Source organism: Agelaius phoeniceus, chromosome 5 (assembly GCF_051311805.1).
Source record: "Agelaius phoeniceus isolate bAgePho1 chromosome 5, bAgePho1.hap1, whole genome shotgun sequence".
Lineage (NCBI taxonomy): Eukaryota > Metazoa > Chordata > Aves > Passeriformes > Icteridae > Agelaius > Agelaius phoeniceus.
Genome location: NC_135269.1, coordinates 13963142 through 13985520, shown reverse-complemented (window position 1 = coordinate 13985520; position 22379 = coordinate 13963142). Strand labels below are relative to the sequence as shown.

At 46.0% G+C, this 22379-nt stretch overlaps 1 protein-coding gene and 1 long non-coding RNA gene across 3 annotated transcripts in view; one reads left to right on the top strand and one right to left on the bottom strand.

Annotated features, from left to right (window-relative positions):
* The window catches only part of KDM7A (lysine demethylase 7A), a 61907-nt gene extending 48730 nt beyond the window's left edge, over positions 1–13177 (bottom strand). Inside the window, exon 1 of one of the 2 annotated variants that reach the window (XM_077178345.1) lies at positions 12733–13177. In XM_077178345.1, coding sequence (XP_077034460.1) covers positions 12733–12848 — 116 coding nt within the window. In that variant the 5' untranslated portion in view covers positions 12849–13177. The remainder of the gene's footprint in view (positions 1–12732) is intronic. The other variant, XM_077178344.1, reaches the window with a different exon arrangement.
* Positions 13178–14549: 1372 nt separating this feature from the next.
* LOC129119968 (uncharacterized) lies at positions 14550–18067 on the top strand. Its single transcript, XR_008534163.2, has 2 exons — positions 14550–14915; positions 17589–18067. It is a non-coding gene; the product is annotated as an uncharacterized LOC129119968 (long non-coding RNA).
* Positions 18068–22379: the final 4312 nt, after the last annotated feature.

Here is a 22379-nt window from a genome sequence, read left to right as displayed (position 1 = left end):
TGGAGAATCTGATTACATTAACTTCTATTTAAGCTATGATACAAGCAAACTGTTTCAGATACACAGATAATGAGTCTAAATATCAGATGTTACACTGGCTGGCTGGCAGAGCAGTAAGTAGAAAAAGCTCCTTCAATCAACTAGATAATGCCTGTAATTTAGAGATCTTTATTGGATTCTCAGCTGCTTATAGAGGTCCAGAGGGGCATGCTGGTCAAAACTGCACCCATGCAGTCCATAACACATCAAGAAGTTACTTTTACACATTATTCTAGCTACAGAAATATAACCGTTCAATCCTCTTCAGATGGAATTAATGAAGCACAGTAATTTCCAGACCATGTGGAAACTTCAAATAGTGAAGAACAAAGCTAAAAAGAGTTTCGGGGTTGAGTTACATCAGCACTGAATTCTATCTGCATCCATTATTTTTATTCTGGATATAATTGGACATACTGATTTTAATCTAAAATTCTTATGAGTTCAGATCCAGGTTACCAAAACCATTTTTGCTCTATCATATGCTATTTAGAGTAATCTGAAGTATTTGCAAAAGCACAAATCCACATGTTTTAATCTAAATTTGACACACACACACACATTTAGAGGTAACCTTGACTTCACAGTCTGTGCTACTCAGCTCCAGTGCTTTTATATAGGGAAAAAGAAGATGATTTTATCCATATATCAGTGTTATGTGTAATGTGCATATATGTATCTCTTAAAATACCTTTTCTTCCTAATGGGCAAAATTCCCATGACTCCAACAGGAACGTTCCAAGAAATGCACAAGAAAAATATGAAATATGAAGCAGAGGGCCTATTGCAAAAGGTCCTCAGGAGATGAATACTGATTTACCATTCCTGTAAAAATTACAGGAGACGTTATGGTTCATTGACTGTAAAAAACACAAAATTAATTCTTTGAATGAAAATTTCTGACCTTACCAGTATGTGTAAATATCAATGTGTGAAAATTGCCCTGATAGAAGGGGAAAGGTAACAGACAGGACAAATGCCAATGGCCACAGATGAAAGCACATGAAATCCATCTAAACAGCAGGAAAAAAAAAAAAAAGAAATTGCAAGAACACAGAAGAAATCATTCATCTATATATAGCTATTAGGGCAATATCCAGTTAAAGATGCTGGTCCCTAAAGCCTACTTAAAATCAGAAGAAAGCTAACCTCAGAAGTACCTACACTCAGCTAGCACCTCAACACTCACCCAAAAATTCCAGAAGCACTCCGTATTGTGCTCACCCTGTGCCCCCCCCCCAGCCTGTGCCATGCTCCCTGGGGTCTAAGCCAAACTGACAAAGTGCTGGGCACTAAAATGTTGTTATGAAGGGAGAAGTTACTTTGTTTTTCCAACCAAGATGTGCTTATTCAGGTTATTAGAGTCCAAACCCACACATCTCAGGGGAATGTCCACCTCCAGCTCACTTTTTATGTAAAGATACCCTTTATGTCCCCCACTTAGGACCTCTTACTCTGCAGAAAAGTACCCAAGAATTTTGGGCCCTGAACAGAATGTAACCCGAGCCCAGCACAAGGGTCTGGTTAAAACCCTCAGACACTGACAAGATTATCTTGAGTTCTGGTCCCTGCTCCTGACACCAGTAAATAAATAGATAAAGTGAGCATGAATTGCAGCACAATCTTTTCCAAGTCTTAAGACATAGTAGTACTTTTTTTTAGTCTTCAGATTTAATAACACTGCCTACAGAAATATAGCAGTCTATCCCCTGGACTACAAATGCACCTGTTTTCCTTTTAAAAAAGGCAGAACCGTCCATCTCTCTAAATATTTCAGGAACTGGCAAGGACTTGAAATTTGCCAAAGACATGCTGCATACCTGCCAGGCTTTTTGGAGTATAAGTAACACTTAATAGGTGTTGCTCCTCTGGCTTCAAAGCGATAATGATGTTTTGCTTTTCTTTACAACCTCCACTAACATAATGTGAAAGTGCCAAAGAGGTTCTTCTTCGATAATTAGCAAAAAATAGTAAATACTTTACAGAAGAATAATCTTTTACCAGAAGTGTTTCCTAGATAAAGATTTGGAGGTCAATGAGCTCTAAAGAGCCTTTAATGAGTTTGACATACTGCTGAATGCGAACTATTAAGCTATTTTCTTACAATTCAATTACAGAAGAAAAGTTTATTTATCAGTTTGTTTATGTTACATAGCACCAGCTATGAAACTAACTGAAACTAAAAATACTAAAAAATAAAATAAAATAAAATTCCCCAACCTTACAATGTAATTTGTAGTACATCAATTTAAATACACCCAGAGTCTTTAAAGAGACATCTTTTCTCCTTTAGCAATTCAAGACAGAGTTACATAAAACAACCTCAAACTATGTATTTATCTTCAGAAAAGGCAGTAATTTAATCTGGACTAGCTGCAGTTGATTCAGGTTAGATTCCATTCAGAGAAAGATACTGAAAGTTACATTTTAAATTTGAATCTATGTAGGTTATCACTCCTTATGTTCTGTACACCATAAAGTAGTTTCCATCCAATAAAAAAACATACATTTGTATCAGCAAGTTTCACCAAACCCACTGGCTGCTTTAGAACCTGGATCTTCCTCACATTACTTCAGAGTGACTGGTCACTGCAGCTCCACATATTCTTTGTTTTGATAAGTTTTCTTCACATTGTCCTTCTTTGTGCTGATCTCTCTCCATCCAGCTTTTCACCTACAAGACTCCTCTATGCAAGGCTGCTTACCCCCTTTGTAGATACCCCATGTGAACAGAAAAATCTTCTGATCTCAGTTCCAATTTTTCAGACACCTGAAAACCATAAGTTCCATTCAATTATTTTGTGTCTGGTACAGTTTTGAAAAGGAAGTATCTACTTTACTCCCATCCTCTTGGCACATAGTCAGTATGTTTCCAACAATGGTAATTCAGAGATTTACAGTTTTTCTTCTAAACACATGGCAAGCATATTAAAGGATAGAGCACATTTCCTAACAAAAACTTGTTCCAAAATATTGTGGTGCACAAGCTTCATAGAAAGCTGATGGATTTCTCATGGGCTCAGAGCTATGCATATGCTCACACTAGAAAGATGCTCGTCCACCTTCCTTCTTGGCATAAGAAACAGAATTTTATTTTACTAGGTTAACCAACACATTTATATACAACATTTATCTGCAACTTCTTTCTCCAAATTCTCTATTAGAGATACAAGAAAAAAAAGAAAAAAAAAAAAGCCACCACCCAAAAAAAAAATAGACTATTCAAAGAATTTAATAATGTGTCATGAAAATCGTGTCAGAGTTTACTATAGTTGCCCTGGAATGGACTGGAAAACTGCAAATAGAGGCTTTAGTGCTTCAAGCTGCTCTATGGTCCACTAGCAACTCGCTGGGAATTTTCCATGTAGCTTGCATTGAGAACTGCCATCACACACTGCAGGATGCATTCACTTCCCTTCTCAGCACAGGTGTACCAGGAGCAGTGAGGAATGCACTGCAGCTCACTCTTAATCACATGGTGTAAATGTACCCGTGCCTGTCTCATGTAAGTTTAGTCCAGACAAACAAGATGTCTGCTCAACATCATTTCACTGATCATAATAAAAGGCTTTTTTTTCCCCATGTTTTACCACTTGTTCATGATATTGGCTCATTTCCTTGTCCCAGTCCCTACATAGCATCACTATTTCAGACATCAAAGAAAAAAAGGAGAATTAGACACACAGTGCAATCTTATGAAAAACAAAGATCCAGCCAACTAGACACAAGCATTCATATGCTGGGGGAACAAAAAAAGGCACAACAGCACTAAAATGCAATAAGCAAACAGGGTTGTAGAGGAATGGCAGATCTCTTCCCTAATGTAAGGAACTACCTGCAGGAAAAGACCACTTGTACGCAAAGCATCTTCATAGGAAGCAAGTAACAGCACCTGACATTGAGAGGCTGAACACTGGTACAGTGGTATTTTCCTTTCACTAATATACAAGATTTTGTTCCCTCTTACAGTGATAGATCTATTCAGTATTAGAACCAATCAGGAGTAAAGAGGTTTATTCTTCTCTAAAGTGAGAGTTTGTGCTTTTTTCATTAGACAATAACTTTATTTCCACAGTCAAATAAGGACCAGGAAATAGAATGCTCAGTATATTCTCACTGGCGATGCTAGTTGAGCCATCAATTCCAAAATCTGAAGGGAAATTAGAATCTGCCCTGACTGGTAAAATATAAAAGTCAGGAGGTAACAGTTGCAGGAGGTCTTCGGAGGTGCACCTTTGCTTCAGCAATTTCTGATCTACTCAAATGATGCTCTAACCCTAGTTCATACCTAAATCCTTCAGTTCCATGATGCTTCAAGCACAAGCTAGCTGACCATGCTGAAGTGGAAGGTACAGCCAAGGCATCTGCTTTCACTCAGTTCTAAAGTGCTAAATAAGCACTTCTCAGCAAGGACATCAGGCCAATCACTCGATACTACAGCTCTTCCACCCGGTCTCAGTGAGAGTAAGAACAGCATCCTGAACTACTCCTGTGATACTCGTGCCATCAGGGCAGCACACTTTACTGCAGTGTTAGGAGATGCAAAGGGATGCCCCAGGATGTCCTAGTTGTTCACACAGGAGAGCACAGCATCAGAGGCAGTAAGTTGCTGCTCACCTGTGCCTCACACTGATGTGTCCTCTGGGCAGACAAATACTGCAGTTAGAAGGTAGCTCGAGATAGAAGAGACTACACATGCACACCAGTTTTCTTGACATGATTTTGGTCCTCTGTTACATAAGCAATAGAAGCACAGAGAAATACCTAGAACACAGTGGGCTTGAGGCTGTGATATGTCAACACTGCACACTTCTATGGAATAAGGGATAACACTATGCTGAGGGGCCAGACTGTTAATATTTTCCTGAGCACAGTGCCCCGCTGGCACAGCTACCTTGCTTTTGGTACTGTTCTAGACTGCTCTGTACAGCACTCTGCACCTCAGAGATGTGCCCAGCAGCACCCTGAAAGCCCTGTGCTGACTTGCAACACCTCATTTCTCCTCTTCTGCTTGCTCTTAACACCAAGTTTTGCAAGTCAACAGCATGATGTAATCCTTTAATGAAAAGATCCAAATATTCTCGTTATTGAAACAAAACTAAAAAATCTGTATGTTGAGCAAGACAACCAGAGGTCTTACAAGTACTGCTGGGTAATAAGATACAGCAATTTCTTTGGCTGCTCTTCATTTATCTCATCTGGACTTCGTTTATTGGCCAACATCGCTATCCCAAAAGAAAAATGTCACTCTCTTTAGAAAATACTGCCTGATAAGTGGCAAGAATGACAGAACAGAGCAATCACATATCTTCAATATCAAAGACTCCATTTCTCAGAGAGTCACCTTTCCTTGCACTCATTTTCATGAAGAGAGCTTTAAGAGCCTTTAAGTGAATAAAGTATTCATGTAAACGGAACAAACACAATTAAATTTAGGAAATTAATTTCCCAGCCTAGCTACAATGTCAGCCGACAGTTTCAGGTGAAAATAAATAGACTTCAGACCACACTATATTAAAAATCTAGAACAATCATACTTACTCCAATTGGCTTTCAAGACAGAATAATGTGGGAGGATTTAAAAAAAAAAAGCTTTCTTGCTTTTGAGGCGAACATCAGCATTTATGCCTGCCTGAGCAACAATGAACTCAGTATTTTCAAAAAGAAACACCAGTTCTGAAGTCTACTTTAGTTAATGTTGAAGTAATGGAGAAAACAGTATTAAATATTAATTCCATTCAAAAGCAGAATTGACCTGAAGAGGGTTACCAGCCACATAAATCCATATTACCACCACACAGCAGACATCTCAAGACTATTCATACTCCATAGATTGTTAGTTCTGTGTATTCATGAGCTAATGTTGTAAACATTAGAAAGGACTGACAAAATGAAAAATAGCTTAGCTTTTTAAAAGCTATATATTTCACTAAAATACCTCTCATATGTTGATAATAAAGCAAGAACAATGCTATTAATTGAATTTTCATACTTGAGCAATGAGACAAACGTAAAATTTGAGCATGTTTATGGTTTTAAGTATGTGCATTGCACCTATGGAAATCTTCACTGATTACTCAGAGCTGTTTTGAGACAATGGTATTCTATTTTACATGTGATGTAGGGAAAGTACAAATAGTTACATGAAGAGTATTAGTTCATCTTCAATTGTGCAAACTCAAAAAAAAAGCTAGAAAACCACAAATGAAGAATGAAAACAAAGTTAATGTGATTTTGCCCACTGGCAGTTAACAGAGTGATACTCCACTGTAAGGCTTAAGCCATTTTACTGCAAATGTGCTGCTCTAAGAGAACACATCATTATCAACAGATGAAAATAAGTTTAGAATAAAAAGAATATATTTCACGTTATGCACTGTAGCACCTACTAGGTATATACAGAAATTAGGTGCACCAAGCAGCAGTCCACAATCAGACTCCTCTCACATCTCTAGTTCTTAGATACACAAGTCACAAAGCTGAGCCTTCTGAAAACATCTGAATTCCTCAAATCATTTATGTATTAAACATAAAGGGAAAGGAAGATACTGAAGTGCTTCATGAGCATCAACAAATAACATTTCAGAATATAAAATCATCATAAATTAACTAGCTAATAAAAAATTCACCGTTAAATTACACATATACTTAGAGTGCCTTCATTTGCACAGTCAAGACCAAAACAAAACAATTACACCAAAAATATAGGTGAACTATAATATTACAGAAAATTAGAAGTAGTGTTTAAATAACTAAATCTGATTCTCTTTTAACTAACACTGAAAAGGTAACAATTTGTGCTTTAGAAATTAGAACTATTACCATTAAATAACTGTTTAGAAACTCACTAGAATCTTGTTGGACTAATTTAAAAAGCTGAATTGTGTACCATTCAGTTCTCTTACAGATCTCTATTGGACAATGCTTTTTTCTTGTCCTTGCTACTTTATCAGAAGGCATAAGCTAAACCATCAACTATGTTTTATTCCAGAACAAATTTTAAAAATTACAAAATTACAGATCTCAAGGAAAGGAGTGTTAACTTTCAAAGTACACCTACCTCCCATAAAGCCAGTTCTTCAAGAAAACCATAAACAGAAAAACTTGCACACAGTTCTACATGTTATTACACAGTTTCAAAAACTGAAGCCATTTGAATACTTGCAACTCTTCAGTGCTTATTATGGTAGAACACATCTAACTTTAATATATATTAATAAGTCTTCCCACTTCACAGATGGGAACCAAAAGAAAAAAAAATGGTTTGTCCAAATGAAGAATATAAAAGGATTGGAAACAGACATCCAGTTACACAAGTGCTTGTCTGGCATTCTCATTATAACAAGCCTCTTTTCAGTTTAACCAAAACTGTTTCAGCTTTTGTATTGTTAGAAGAGCTTGAAGTCACTTCAAGTTACTTAATTCTTTGGCAGAGGGCACCACAGCTCATTGGACTGAAGTTGAGACTTCCATCTTACTTCTGAGGAAACATGGCTATGCCAAGGAAAAGTAAAATTAAACACATCAGCTTTCCCTTGAGGTCTAAAAACACTTCCCTAAGATCCACCAAATTGCCACATGAAGGATTTAAGGCTTATACATCACAAGAGCCAGAAAGTCAGCTTGAAAGTTCTCTGGTGCCAGACCAGAGCTCTGTTGACCAGACAAGGACTTGTTGATTCAGTTCAGGTCCCTGAATGTTTCTAACTACAAGGCCTTAATTTTCTGCAAAGAGGTCTGCACCAGAAAATGTTTGTAAGCAGTCTCTTTGCAACCTCCACATTCCCTGACATGAGCATCACCACGCCTTGTCCTCCAGCTCCACGACAGACACCAGAGTTTCACCTACCCTGGCAAACAGAAGATGTTCTGGGGTTGTGCTCCTGCAGCTGCACCCTTGGACCTCACTGGATGAGCAACTGGGCCCAGGCAGAATCACACATGGTGACTTGAGACACAAAAACAAGGCTCTACAAAACTGGGTGAGCTATCAATCCCAAAGTGGGCAGTGAGGAAAAATAATGACCACCTCTTCTGTCTTTTCCCACCAGTATCATCTCCAACAATATATTCCTTCAGGTGTTTTGCAACACTCTGGGACTCATCCTAGCCTTGGACAAGCCCACTCAACTCAGTAACCCAACAAAAAGCTAACCCAGCAAGAGAATGGGCTCTGTCAGTTTTCTGAGCAGAGTTGATTTACCAATCAGGCAAGCACTGAACCAGCAAAGAGGAATTATAGTAGCACGCAGCCAGGAGCAGGACAGCCTCTTTTAGCAGCAAAGAGTTGGCAAAGCCCATCGTGCAGAACCTCATGTATAAAGCTCCAAAACAAAGAACCAATTCAGGAAAAGTAGTCACTATAGCCCATGCATTTCCTTCTTTTCTTAAGGAGAAAGCCTGCCTTCAGAGTACAAATCGGTGCGTTCAGACAGACCTGTACCATGGAACCTAACAGCTGTAAAGAGGGAAAACTGGATTTTACATCGAGATCATATTAAGGTGTGGATGAGATGTTTTGTGTTTCTTCAGAGACCAAACAAAGGCACGTTCAAACCCAGACGATATCAGAAAGAATATGTTCTATGTGAACTTCACTCAGATGTGACTTTGGCATGGAATTTTTCCTCCATGTGAGGAAAAAAGGCCTCAAGGCATCTGCAGTTTAAATGATAATCTTCAAACACTACACGAATGCCCTTTCTTTTCAAATTATGTTGTTAAATGTTTTCTAATCGTGACAAAGCTGTAAAAAACATCAAACACCTAATGGCAAAATACCACCAATGAACTGCTGTAGGAAAGGGCAAAGTTAATTCTTTCTAGACTATACAAAATACAAAATTAATCCTGAGAGCAAGAGCTATCAATTTAAGAACAATTCCATATAAATTTAATCAATTTGGCTTTGCTTTGCAACAGAAGCGTGTTCTTATGTACACTACATACAGATTAGTGCTGTACTTCCCTGACTGCCCTCTAAGCTGCTCAAATTAAATATTTATTTCTGTAAACATAAAAAATTTTCTCCTTGAGGGGAAGACACCAAAGTTGACACCACTAAGAAATTTTCAGGTAAACTGCTAATTTTGAACAACAACAAAAAAATGATGCTTTCCCTTTCTTATTCCCTTTTCCCCATTGCTCTAACTTTGAAGAATAAAACATTTCCTTTGTTTAATTAAAAAAAAAAACCCAAACACCATTAGAAAGGTTTCAGGCATTTCAAAAGGCAGAGATCTGTAATTGAGACGTACACATTTGATAATTTCTTAATCTATTCATCATTGAGCCATGTTAGAAGTTCACTGGATGTTTGTTGAGAAACAAAACATCCCCAGAAAAGTGCAACACACAAGACTTCATAGGGCACCTGCATTTTTAATTCTCAGTTTACTTGACTGACTTCTCCACACTCCTTTACAACTAGTACAGTACCAGTAGAGCTTTACAAAGCCAACCTCCTCAAAAAGCCAATTCTACAGTACTTTACTTCTGAAATATCACAGACAACCTTACGATGTGCAGACAAAAACTGAATTATATGTTTAAACTCCAGTTTGTTCTGACCTGAGATCTAGTCTACAGGAGTAAGTCACATCTATGCAAGGCATATAAATCTAGTTGAGTACATGTATCATGGACAGAAAAAAGCACAAAAATTTCAACAGAATTTGTGCAAACTTCACAAATATATTTCAAGAACAGAGCTGACTGCAAGAGCAGTTTAAAAAAAGATATGTAACTTTGGCACAGAATATATCACAGCAAAAAACACAAACAAGATGACAGCATGTTGTTAACCTAATAACTGAGGCAAAGCATCAAAAAACGAAGGAAGGCAGAGACAGCACAAGAAGTATCACAGAATGATACATATCATTTGAAGATGAAACCAAGAAATTAAAGAGGTTTCAAGAGATACGGAACAGATCCAAGAAAAGCTGAACACACAGAGCAGCAAAAAGGACTTCTTATGCTTCATTCTAGCTGCAGTATATTCTAGACAAGTCAGAAAGCGGGAATCAGCTTAATGTGACATTTTCATTTAAAGCAGATAAAATGATGGGGAAAACACAAAAATTGTCTAAAATATAAATGGATTTGCACGTCTGAAAGCTTTGACAGTTTGTCACATCTAAAGCTCTGTAGTCTCTGCACTCTCACAAGCCATTCAGGAAGGCGACGAAGCCTCAAACAGCGCTCAGGCACCCGTGTTACGCTCTTTTGTTCACAAGGGGTAATTACACCAGACTGTGGCTGGATGTTAGGCCCACTCGGAGAGTAACTGAAACCCACAAAGCAGGTTCACAGCCTTGCCCGGCATAACAAAACATCTGCTTTAACACGTCCAATATATATTTGCCAAAAGCAATAAAACGCGTATTTCACAATACTAATATATTGATAATAGCAAACCAAAGTACAAATCATTTGAAGACAGAGAGTGCAAGAAGAACACACAGGGAAAAAAAAAATCACATAAAAATTTGAAGGGACTAAGTAACAATCTGCCAGAACAGACTTTGTACAGCCTCCACTGTACTCTTCGGGCATTCTCTTCACTATACACAGGAAGGCAGCAAAGAGTCCATAATCCAATAACATGCGCTAGGCATCATGCTAGCACACCACAGCCTGGGTTTATATGTTTCTTAAGACAGAACACACATCAGTCCCATTCCACAGGCCGGGGGAAAAAATTTAAAAAGAAATAAAATCAAGAATACATGAAACTAAGTTCACCAAAAACTTCAAGATCTGAGAGTGTGTGTTTTCTTACACAAGCTATGTAACTGTCTTCATACACTCTTACAGCAAGGGGAAAGGCACTCCCAGAGCAGAGCACAGCTGGCAGGAGGAAAGGAGTCTCCCAAAAACCTGTCCCTTAGTCATGAGACTGGGTGAGCATGCAACCAAATCCCAAAGCAGCATGGCTGTTGCCAGCTCTTGCTGGCCTGCTTGCTTAATTTCCACTCTTAGGATTTCAGACTATCAAGGCAGTTCAGTGCTAACAGGCTTCTTCTACTATTACGTGACAGAGCTCAATCACAGGAGCCTGTGGGGAGCTTTTTGCACATCAAGATCCAAGAAAGCAACCAAGTGGTCTGTCCCACCTTTAGATCAGGCAATGCTTTTCTCCCCGTAACGATTTCAGAAATTTAGTTGACCCATACCCCAGCAATACTGATGCACAAGACTGGCATTTAAGGCCTGCATGGAACCTGAGCAATTGCCAGGACATTCTGAAAGAGCAACTACACAAATGCAGAAGACTTGGAAGAGAAAGAACCTGTAACAAGCACTTCAGGCAATGCCTGCACCTTCACTGCAGACAGTGACCGAGTTCTGACAAACTTCTATTAAGCTGCTGTGTGTCTCTCTCTAAACAACAGTACTGGCAAGAGTAGTAGCAGTCTAGTTAAAAATATTAATGAGAGGTTGTTTTTAAGGTACAACAATCCTGTTTTGCCAGTTTTTATAGTTTACAAAGCCCTTTTCACACTTTCTATTATACTGCGGTTCGAGCCGGGAGAAGCCCGTGTACAAAGAACAAATCAAACAAGTAAACATCTGAAACGCTGCGAGCCTTCCTTTCCTCCTCAAACGTGGCAACAAAACACCCGTGTGTAACAATTACTGTTAAGTAACACCTAAATACGCAACCTACTTTCGGTCGGCGTTTGTCTTTTGCCGTTTGAGGGGCAGAAACAGGAAAATAAACGAAGGGAAAACAAACCCAAACAACTACAACCCCGCGCACGGCCCCCGCTGGGGCGCTGCGAGCGCCGGGCCCGGGGGCAGGCTCGGGGGGCGGCGCTGCAGGCCCTGGCCGGCAGGGGGCGCGGCGCGGGCAGCCGCCGCTGTTGTTGTTGCCGCTCGGGGTATTTAAACGCCGGGCTGTCAATCACGGGCGCCGCGCGCTCCCCGGCGCTCCCCGCACGGCGGGGGCGGCACCGAGCGGCCCCGCAGCCCCGGCCCGGCCGAGCCGCCGCCGCCACCGGCCCCCAACTTGCTCCTTTGTTTAACTGCCCGTGAATCCCCTCCGCCGCCGCCGCTTTCTCCCGCTCGCAGCGGCTGCCGACGGGCCTTTTATTATTCACACGCTCGGCTCGCAAAACACACGCGCGGCGGCGGCGGCCGCTCGGGACCGGGCTGGAAACGTCAAAGCGGCGAGAGGCGCGGGGCGACCCTCTTTCTCCTCCTCCGCCGCCCCCCGGACAAAACGCACGGGCAGCCCGGAGCTCGCACCCGGCCGGGGACAACCCCGGTGTCCGCACTTCTCCGCCGGGAGACCGCCCTGTCCCGGGAGAGACCCCCCGAGGGCGCGGGGGGACACGCGACGCCTCCGCAGAGTCGGCACAACTTCGGGGTGGCCCCGGCCCCGCCAGCCCCGCATCTGTTGCTCTTTCGTAACCAGCCCCCCCCCGCGCCTGGCCCGGCCCGTCCGCCCCCTCACAGCCACGGACCCATGTGCCCAGGGACGGTCGCCGGCGCCGGAACTGTCCCCGCGGCGAGCGGGGGGGGGAGCCGGACCGGGCGAGCGCCCGCCGCTCCCCCCGTGCTGCCGCCGCGCAGCCATTGTCCCCCCCGGCGGGAGGGGGGAAGGCGACTGCCACCGCCTGTGCCCGGTGCCGCCCGGCGGCTGCCCCGCCGCGCCGCCCGGCCCCGGCGCGGCTCCCGGCGCCTTACCTGCCGTGGAACCAGTCCTTGCAGATGTCGCACTCGATCATGAAGCGGCTCACGTCGTAGGGTTCGCGGCACACGCAGTACACGGGGGTCGCGGCAGCGGCCGTCGCTCCGGCCATCTTTAAAGAACTCCCTGACTGAGCCGCCCGCCCCGCTCCGCTCCTCCCCGTCCCGTCCCGTTCCCCCCCCGCCCCGCTCCCTCCGCCGCGGCCGCGGCGGCGCCGCCAATAACAACAGCGCGCGTGCCGGCCCCGCACGCCGCGCGCGCCCCCCGCCGCCGGCTGGCACGCGCACGGGGCGGGCGGCACGGGAGCGAGCGGACAACAGCGCGCGGGGGCGCGCGCACGTGCGTCACCCGGCCCCCGTGGAGGCGGGAGGAGGAGGAGGACGGGGACGGCGATGGGAGGGGGGTGGGGGGGAAGCACCGCCCCGGCCGCCCCGCCCGGCGACCGTCCCCGCCGCGCCTGCGCCCCGCCGAACGGCCCGCGCCCCGCCCCGCGCCGCCCGAAGCGGCGGGGACTGAGCGTGCGCGGGCGGCCCGGGAGGGGAAAGGGCGATTTTCCCCGTGGAGCGCGCGGGGCGGGGCGGGACGCGCACGTGCCGCCCCTCCCGGGAGGCGGGCCGCGGGGAGGCACGCGCTGGGACCCGCCCCCCCCCCCCTCGCGGTGTCACGCGGGGAGGGGCGGGGCGGGGCGGGGGTGCCGCGAGGACACGGGGGAGGCGGGCGCGGGACGCGGCGCGCGCCGCCCCCCCCCTCTTCGTCCCCCCGTTATGTAACGAGAGCGGCGGCCGGGGCGGACTGCCCTGCTCTGCTCTGCCCTGCTCTGCCCGGTGCTGCCCTGCCCTGCCCGGTGCTGCCCTGCCCTGCCCAGTGCTGCCCCGGCCCGTCCGGACGCCCCCCTGAGGAGCCGGTGCTTCCACGCTGCCCAGCCGGGGGTGGCAATGGTTTATTTCTTGTCAAGCTCGCTGCCTACGTGCGCATCATGTGCTGTTCCGTTCCATGCCGTCACCCTTTCTTTCAGGACACAAAAGTAACACTGATGCTTTCATTATGTGTCATCGAGAACAAAAAAAGTAGATTTTAAAACAGAGTTGTTGTTTTTTTTTTTTTCCTGCAGCCTTTCAAGGACCTATGGAGATTATATTGTATGAGGGAATGGAGAGCCATGTCCTCCACACTGAATGTAACAATTTAAAAGCGAAACAATAAATATGTCCAAGAGCATGTTATAGGGATCATAACTGTAATAGACACTGCCTACAGCATTATAATTTTACAACCCATGGCCTTAACCACTAGTAGCCACAAAAAAGCAAACGCTGTAGGTTTGTTTGGCAGAGGGAAGCTCAGAAGTAAATGTTTCCTTTCCAGACTGTTATTGTGAAGCTTGCTAATGTTAACATTTATATAAGACAAGCAACACGAGATGATGATTTGGCAGCAAAATGGACAGCAAAGAAATGTAAAACAAATAAATCTAGCACGCAGGCTCTGTGACTGCATGGAGAATGACACAGAGAAATAAAGGAAGTGTAGAGGATATCTTCAAGAAATACCAGACTCTGGAACAAAACCCTGATCTATTTAGAAAGTGCACAAGGTTCTGACCTGCAGGATGTTGTTTGTGGATGTTTGAATACTCTTTAGCTTTCCAACACACCTCGTATTTCATCAACTCAAAATGGGGCCATAGACCCTCAGTCTTCTAAAAAGCTGATGTAAAATTGATTAGGGGCAAGAAACACCAGTAAGGCAAAAAATGACGATTTCAGAGTTTCAGGAAATAATACATACCAAGAGGCTCTGTCATTAAAAATATTGTTTCCCTTTATTAATCTGATTCAAAGACACATGCAGGAAGTTGCTTTCTAATGGTAGGGCCGGCAAACTCTTGCAGAATCAATTACAGATAAGGTAACGACTACCAAGAGAACTGTTCCAGTTAGAGTGGTTTCTCTGTGTTTGTGCAACAAAGTGTTGGTGTGTGTAGCCACCCTGGAGCCTGAAAATGGACAGCTCCTTGCTCCTTAGTTGGGTGTTTCTTACATTGTCACGGGGTCAGTCTTATCTGGAAGCTGCAGTTACCAGCTGGAGTCATGTCTTTATCCAAACTGGCCATAAAAATGCAGACGTGTTGTGTATCGGGAAGTGTCTGCAAAGGACAAACCCGCCGAGCCCCCCCTTGGTAAGGCAGGTGGGAATGGGGTGGGTATCCCTGGGGGAGATGGGCTGGGGCTGCACTGCGAGGGGAGGAGACCTGGCCGGGCTCAGGGCGAGTCCAGCGCTACCGGGCTGGATGAGGAAGTTTTCACTTGACACAGGAGAAAGCAACCCATCAGTGAGAGTGCGAAGAATGAGGAAGCAGGCTGGACTCAGCACCTTGTGGGGATCTGCCCTTCACTGGCACTGATTATGGGGAAAAAAAAAAAAGTTTGTTTGTTTGTTTTTTGAAAAAGAGAAGTTGTGCTCTTAAGCATGCAAAGTACCGCTCGCGGTTTAATAAGCACTTTGCCTACTGCCACAAGCAATGTCATTTTGTCACTGTGATTTATTTCAGAACAAGGTGTGTTAGTGATTCAGTCTGCTGCACCTTAATCAGGCGGGGAATGCCAACTTCATCTGTTGCAAAAAAAGTGGCATAAACCAGCTCCATCTCCCTCTGTCTGACCTGCTGTCAGCTTTTCTCTATCCAAGCTGTCTTTCACAAACAGTAGACTATGCTTGAATGTAACATAGCAAAAGTTCAGGAAAGCTGAGGACCACACACCATAACAATTACAAACCCCCTTTTAATAAGTATTCTTTCCAGAAACTTGAAGAGCTTTTCTATGACAATCTTACTAAACACAGCTGAGAAACAAAAAATGCAATACCTACCTTCAATGTAAAAAATTAAATGAAGCAAGTTTAAAGGCCAGTACTAAAAAAAACTTCAGAAGCAAGCTCAATATTCACAGCTACACAACGATACCTGAAGATGCCTGAGGCCATAGCAGTCTCCATTCTTGTCTCCCAACCAGCAAGACACACCAATGTGAAATACAGTGTGCAGACCACCTTCTAGTAGGCGGCATAGGGTTCATATGATGGGCCTCTGGCTGAGCTCTGACTGCCAGAAACAGCCAAGGCAGCAATGACAGAGAGCTGGGGAGAGATGAACAACCAGCTCTAGGGCAGCTGGTAGCTCTGGAAATCCAAAGGCTGGAGGAAAAAGGCTACAGACAGTGATGAAGAACCAGTGGAAGGGCAATGAGAATTAAGAAGGTGGGAACAATGAAGCTTGTTTTAGGAAAGGAGAGTGATCTGTGCCACAGACCATGGCTGGCTGCCTGCTCGCTCACTGATGTACAGATACTGTCACACTGCCCCATGCCCTGTCTTGTACCCAGCCTACCATCCCCTCAGCAGCTGAGCAAGCCTGTTAGTTCTTCAAGCCATGCCCAAATGTAATCTTTCCACCCTAAAATCCACCAAAACACACTCTGCCCCATCAAGTCCAAGCTCTGAAAAACACAACTTACAGCTTGTACACCAAAGCAAGTCCCAGTGACTGCCTCCATCTCCATGCCTGAATTCCAGCAAGAACATTAGAAACAGTCATGTATGGGGCTGGGGCTGGGGCTGGCAGGGGTGAGCAGCTCTGGCACTCAGAGTTCAGGACTATGAGTAAGGAGCATTGGATCTTCATCAGACACTGAAGTCAGGGTTAGAGACTGGGGCACCAAGGACTAAAGAGCACCACCTCTGCTTGCTCTTCAGGGAAAGCCTGAGTGCTGGTGCTCAGTAAGGCACAATGCTTCTGCTTGTGATTCAAGGGATGCTGGCTGATAGTTTATCCTTAAGGCTGGAATCAGGCTGTAGGGTAAAAAGGGCTTTAAGTGTAGGATTCTTCCTGAATAACGTGAGGATTGTGCAGAAATTATAAGGCCTGCTACCTGATGTTTCTTATCATTATGAGATAAGCCTGCAAAGGTACTTGAGTCAACCACATCAAATGGCTTCCAGTGAGGTCTGTAGGGGTGATAGGCACGCTCAGGCTTAAGTTTGGGGTGAAATATTGCCATGGGTGGAACAGTGGAAGGTAGAGAAAATGCCAGGAATAGGAAGAAAATCTTAGGACCAAGGGACTAGAATGATAGGAAGATGATACAGTTGCCTAGTAGTGTAATGCATGCTTGTGAATAAATGGGTCAGGTACAGCTCACTGTTGGATGGGCCAGTATGCAATCAGGATCGTAGTGGGGTTTGGGTCATGGTGCCAAGTACAGGTCACATTAGGCCATTGCTAGGGACTGAGTGTGGGAATTCTATGGTTGAAATTAACAATCAAATAAGCAGAGTGTATGGAATTCATGTCACTCTGCACGCTCTACAGAATGAATCTACAGGCACGTCATCTTCACAGACAACCTTTGCTGTGCCACATCCTTCATCCACTAGTGTGTTATCCTCTAGCCATTCACAGACCCTCAGCAAGGTCCACAGGGCTGAGGGCTGCTATCAGCAGGGAAAAGTGGTTTATTGGTAGCTCTAGAATGCTGACTTGTGACTACAGGTGAGGGTCTTAGTGAGAAACCTCTTCTTACCAGAGACATAATCACCAGCACACTGCACATTAGTAGGGAAGAAGGTATGGGAGAAGAGGGCGCTGATTGTTGCACAATAAAAGCATCCAAAGCCTATGCCTGGCTTTGTGTATCTCCCAGAGTACATGCCATACACTGTACATGGCATAAAGGGAGGAAAAAGTAGGAGAGCAGGGCAGGGAGGTTGCCAGAAGGGAGAAAGGGGAGTTTTCTGGTACTTCTGGCTGAACCACATACAGGTACCCACAAAATGCCTACTTGTCTCTTGGCAGGAGGGGAGAACTCACAACCATCAGTCACAGGATGGTGGCTGTCACCCAGCAGGACATGGACAGCCAAATAAATACCAGAGATGATATCCAGCAGACAAAGAGATGGCCCAGCAGCAAGTCAGGCTAGGGAGAATCAGAAAGAAAAATCAGACATTCATAGCCATGAAAAAAATCAGATAAACTGTTGGGAAAACATGGGGGTAGAGGGACTTTCCCCATGTTTGGTCATTTCTTCAGTGTATTTATGTACATTTTGGCAAAACACTCATTTTTAAAATCACTTATTTTCACATCAATAGGCTTAAGGCTGCTGAAAAACAAAGCTCTGGGCTGAAAACCTGTTCCAGTTCTCCGTAGGAAACTGTCTGAAATATACCCAGAATTGGCAGTGTGATCTTTGCATCGGCAGAGAAAATACTGAGTCATGTTGTCAGCCCACACACATTTAACAAAAATAAAAGCAGACCAACGATTCAAAATTCTCCCACTCATCATTTAAAGAAAACAGAAGTCATTCAGTCATGCCTCATGCTTCAGAGACCTTTAGAAAACACCCAGTGCAGGGAACATTCACCCACGCCGTGCCCACGCAGCATTTCAAACCCACGATGTCATTTGCAACTTGTTCACTCCCAGGTCTGGGCACTGTTTGCTTCAGCATCCTCACAGGAAGTCGCCGAGACTTAAAAGGTTTCTGTTGAAAATGTGACACGATAGCTGGAGCCTCAGCCCTCCTGTGAGCAACACTGAAATGATGTAACACAGCATGCCTGGCTCGAGTCCCTGGAGGAGGCAGGAAAGTGCTGTGCACTTCACGGCAACACAAACTTAAGCTGCAGTTTGGATAAGAGGCTACTGTGCTCTTCCTTCAGGGGTTAATCTTGTACTGAAGCATTGGCTCTCCTGTGCTGAGCTCCCCAGTCATTCATTCAAAAGGGAGGTTCTTGCACAAACATCAAGACTAGAGGAATTACCTAGGAAGTCCTCCTCCTTTTACCTCTTCCCACAAAGTCCTCTGGCAAGGAAAAGCTGGTTTCTGCATTTCACCAAGCTGCTGGCAACATCTCTTCCTCCTTCAGTTCTAAAAGCTGCTTGAAGTATTAGCAGCTGAACCTGGGTGAGTGGCAGCCAGCCCAGCTCATGACGGAGGGGGAGACGTCACCACACAGAGCACACACAGATGGAGTTACACAATCTCTGTGGTGTTGAAAGCCGCGCTGGAAACTTGTCAGGAGCCCAAAGGCCAGAGCTAATTTGTATTTCCTATTGCACAGCATGATTTTAATCAGAGCGAAAAGCGCCCAGTTGTGTTTTATGTACCAAGTGTTATAAGCAGAGACAAGTTAACAGAGCAACTAGGGGTAGGACATGCTCTGAAGACAGCAGAGAGGAGCATTAGATGGGGAATATAACAAATTTATCAGCATTTCCTTTATTCTTCAGGATGGCCATGGGCTATGAAGCAAGAGAATACGAGGCAACTTTCACCAAAATTCTGTGATTGCCCAATTCTCTTCACGAGAAGAAAAAAAAAAAAAGAAAAAGTAAAAAAGACACCTGCAAAAACCTTAAAGACAAGCTTATTTTAAAAACCTCTTTCCAAAAGTTTTAGATATGTCACCAAGTAAAATATGGCATTCAGGAAACCCATCTTACTTGCATGCAGTACTTGACAGCAGCCAAATCTAGGTGATCCTTAACAGAAGCTGCTTTGGCTTCAGCTGCAGATAAGTGTGTGCAAGTTCCTTGTTGCAATTAAATTTCTGTCTTGTTGAGAGCAGACAGCACAAAGGACTGGCACAGCCCCCAAGCACCACTGTTCCCAGAACAGGCTCACCTCCAGCACCCCTTTTCCATGCTGTGATGGCTGCAGAGCAGGAGTCGGGAGCCATTTGGTCACCTTGCCCCAGCTGGGCTCACAGCCATGCTCCCTCCCCAGCACACAGCACTGGGACACACCTTTGTGTGCTGCCAGCGTGTGCCAGAGAGGGAATGGGGCACCAGGTTAATAGGACAGTAAATATGCCTTGACGTTTCTGGATTGGTTTGCTTTGTACTCCCAACAGATTTACTGGAAACTCAGAGGTGGGGTTTGCTGCTCAGGGAGTGCTATCATTGGAGAAAATCCTTCATTTCAGCCTTTCTCTCTTTATCCACTGGGAATAAATGCTCCTTTCCCCCTCAGTTCAGCTTTATTCCTTGACAGCTGAGAAAAAGAAAGAAAGGGGGACAAAAAAAATCAGACCTTGGACTTTTATTTTGCTCTAGAGAGCCAATGTCTGTTTCAGAGTGGGATAAGCTGCATGTCAGGGATATAAAAGGAAGCCTGTCAGACTAGCATATCTGTAGCTTCCTATATTCAGTCCGACAAACCCTGTCCCTGGACATTTTCCCCACTAGCTAGCCATTGCAGCCCCTAAAATCAACATCCTCTCTGCTCTCATTCTCCTCCACATGCTCCTTTACCCCCTCCCCCATACACATTTGTCCCCCAACTCAAACAGCTCCCCAAGGAAGTCAGGCACCACCTATGCTCAGGGAAGGGGAAAAGAGAAGAGCGAGTCAGCTGAATATGCAAACAATCCTATTTGCACCCCAGCATGTACAATCCAGTTCTTTGTCAGCATGATGGAGTGCACTCTGTCCAGTTTGTTCTCTTCTCTGGGATTATCATCCACACCCTTCCCACATGAGCATTATCAAATGCTGTACCTGAATCAGCCTTTTCAAGACAGGCTGACTGCTGCCTGGTTAATACCTGTCCACCAGCTGCCTATTTGCTTTGTTTGAAAATTATAGCCAGTCATGAAGTGTAACGTGACATCTACAGCAGCCATTAAAAAAAAAAAAAAAAAAAAAAAGCCACCAAGGGTATTTTATTTTGCTGGTGTCACTAGTGGAAGTGGTTTTAGTTGCACAAGCCCTCCTTGGACGCAGCCCTGCCCGGACACCCCACCTTGCACTCGGAGGTGTTTGGAGAGCTGCCTGCTGCCCACCTGCCCTCTCCCCAGCCCAGCAGGGACACGCCTGGGGTACCAGACAGTCCCACGGCTCCCCGGCCTGGACAGACGGACACGCCGGGCGGGAAGGACAGCGGGGCGAAGGTGCGAAGCCCCAAAAGGGGCTGTGGCAGCCGCCGGAGCAGCACGGCAGGGCCGCGGGCCTGGCAGACAATAGCTGTATAGCTGTCTCCCTGCTCGCTCTCCCTGCCGGCCGCATCCGACGGAGGAGCCTCATGAATCAAAGCGAGCATCCAGCGACAGGCTGCAGAAATGCATTAATATGCGGCCGCCGCCGCACGCCGCCAGCCCCCTGCGCGGCGCGGCGCTCACCTGCCTGTCTCACCCCTGGCAGGCAGCGAGCGAACAAAGGAGCGGCGCGGGGCGGCCGGCAGCGCCTGCCCCCGCCGCCGAGGGAGGCCCGGCTGCACACAAAGCCCGCTCGCCCGCCGCCATGGGTGTGAGGAGCGCTCCCGCTCGCCCTATTGTCTGGGCTCCTTTGTGCTCCTCCGGCCCCCCGGTCCCCAACCGCACAGGCAGGAATAGTGGGAGCAGGACAGACACGGCTTTGTTGGAGGGAGCCCTCGGATGTGGAAAGCTCCCTGGCCTGGCCCTGCCGTGCGTGCCCGTCTGGCTCACGGGCCCATGCTGGGCACACGGGCCCACGGGCCCACTCTGCTCCTGCTACACGGGGCAGGTAGGGAGCAGGGCAGACAGACGGACGGACAGGGCACGGGTGTTTCTCCACGCACACAGGGCACTCGGCGGTCCCTTCTTGAGCACCTTTTTCTCCCTCCAGAGAGTGACCCTGTGATGCCTTTGGGAGGTGGGGAATGGTCACCGGGTCCTGCAGAAGTGACAGTGAGAGCTTCCCTAACTCCCCATCACTGATCAAGGGCTGATGCTGCTGGCTAGAGGGGGCAGTGAGGGAGCAGATCTGGGAGCACAGACCACCCATCACACCACCTGTGTCCCTCCCAGCCTTAGGAGCAGCACAGACGCCTCTGCCAAGCCTCCACTGCTTTGTGAAGCAGTAGCTGTGGCACCCCCTGTGCGAGCCGCGTCTGTGGCTGCAGGGTTGCAACCCCCCAGGTCCTGCAGGGCTGGTGGCAGGATCCAGATTGCCTTGTCTCAGGGCAGAGCTGTAATTGCCAAACACTCCCGAGGGGTCAGTCCCCAGCTGCAGCACACTGCTAACTCTCCTCCCACTGCACACTGGCATTGGAATGGCCAGGACAGAGGGAAGGGGAAAGCCAGGGATGCTCTCCAGCACAGGGAGCAGGGTGTCCCCGTGGTGCCCATGACACTGCCCAAAGGACAAAGCGCTCCTGGTCCCACTGCAGCTGTGGCACGTGGATCAGCTCTGGCAAGAGAGCCCCAAAGAGGTCTGGCTCACCTGGACTCAGCACTCTGGCTTGTGCAGTCCCTGCCCTGGCCACCCTCAGCTGTCTCTGAGGCACTGCTCACACAACCAATCTTAGCCACGCACAGAAATACCTGCAATGATCTGGGTGTCATTCAAACAATATGGCCAATGGAGCAAAGGCAAAGAAGAGAGGAAAGGTCCAAACCTGAGGGACAGCACCTAGGGCCACAAAGGAGCCTCAGCACACTCCTGCTCCACAGTTGTGACAGCAGTGCTGAGAGCTCTGGCACATAGAACAGGGTCCAGGTATAAGAACCAAGACATTTGCTGCAGGTGGAGCCTGAGGGTATCCACAAGAAACAGGGATGGTGAGGAGGCAACATGCAACTAAAAAGCCCATTTCTCAGTCTTGTTCTGGGGAAACAG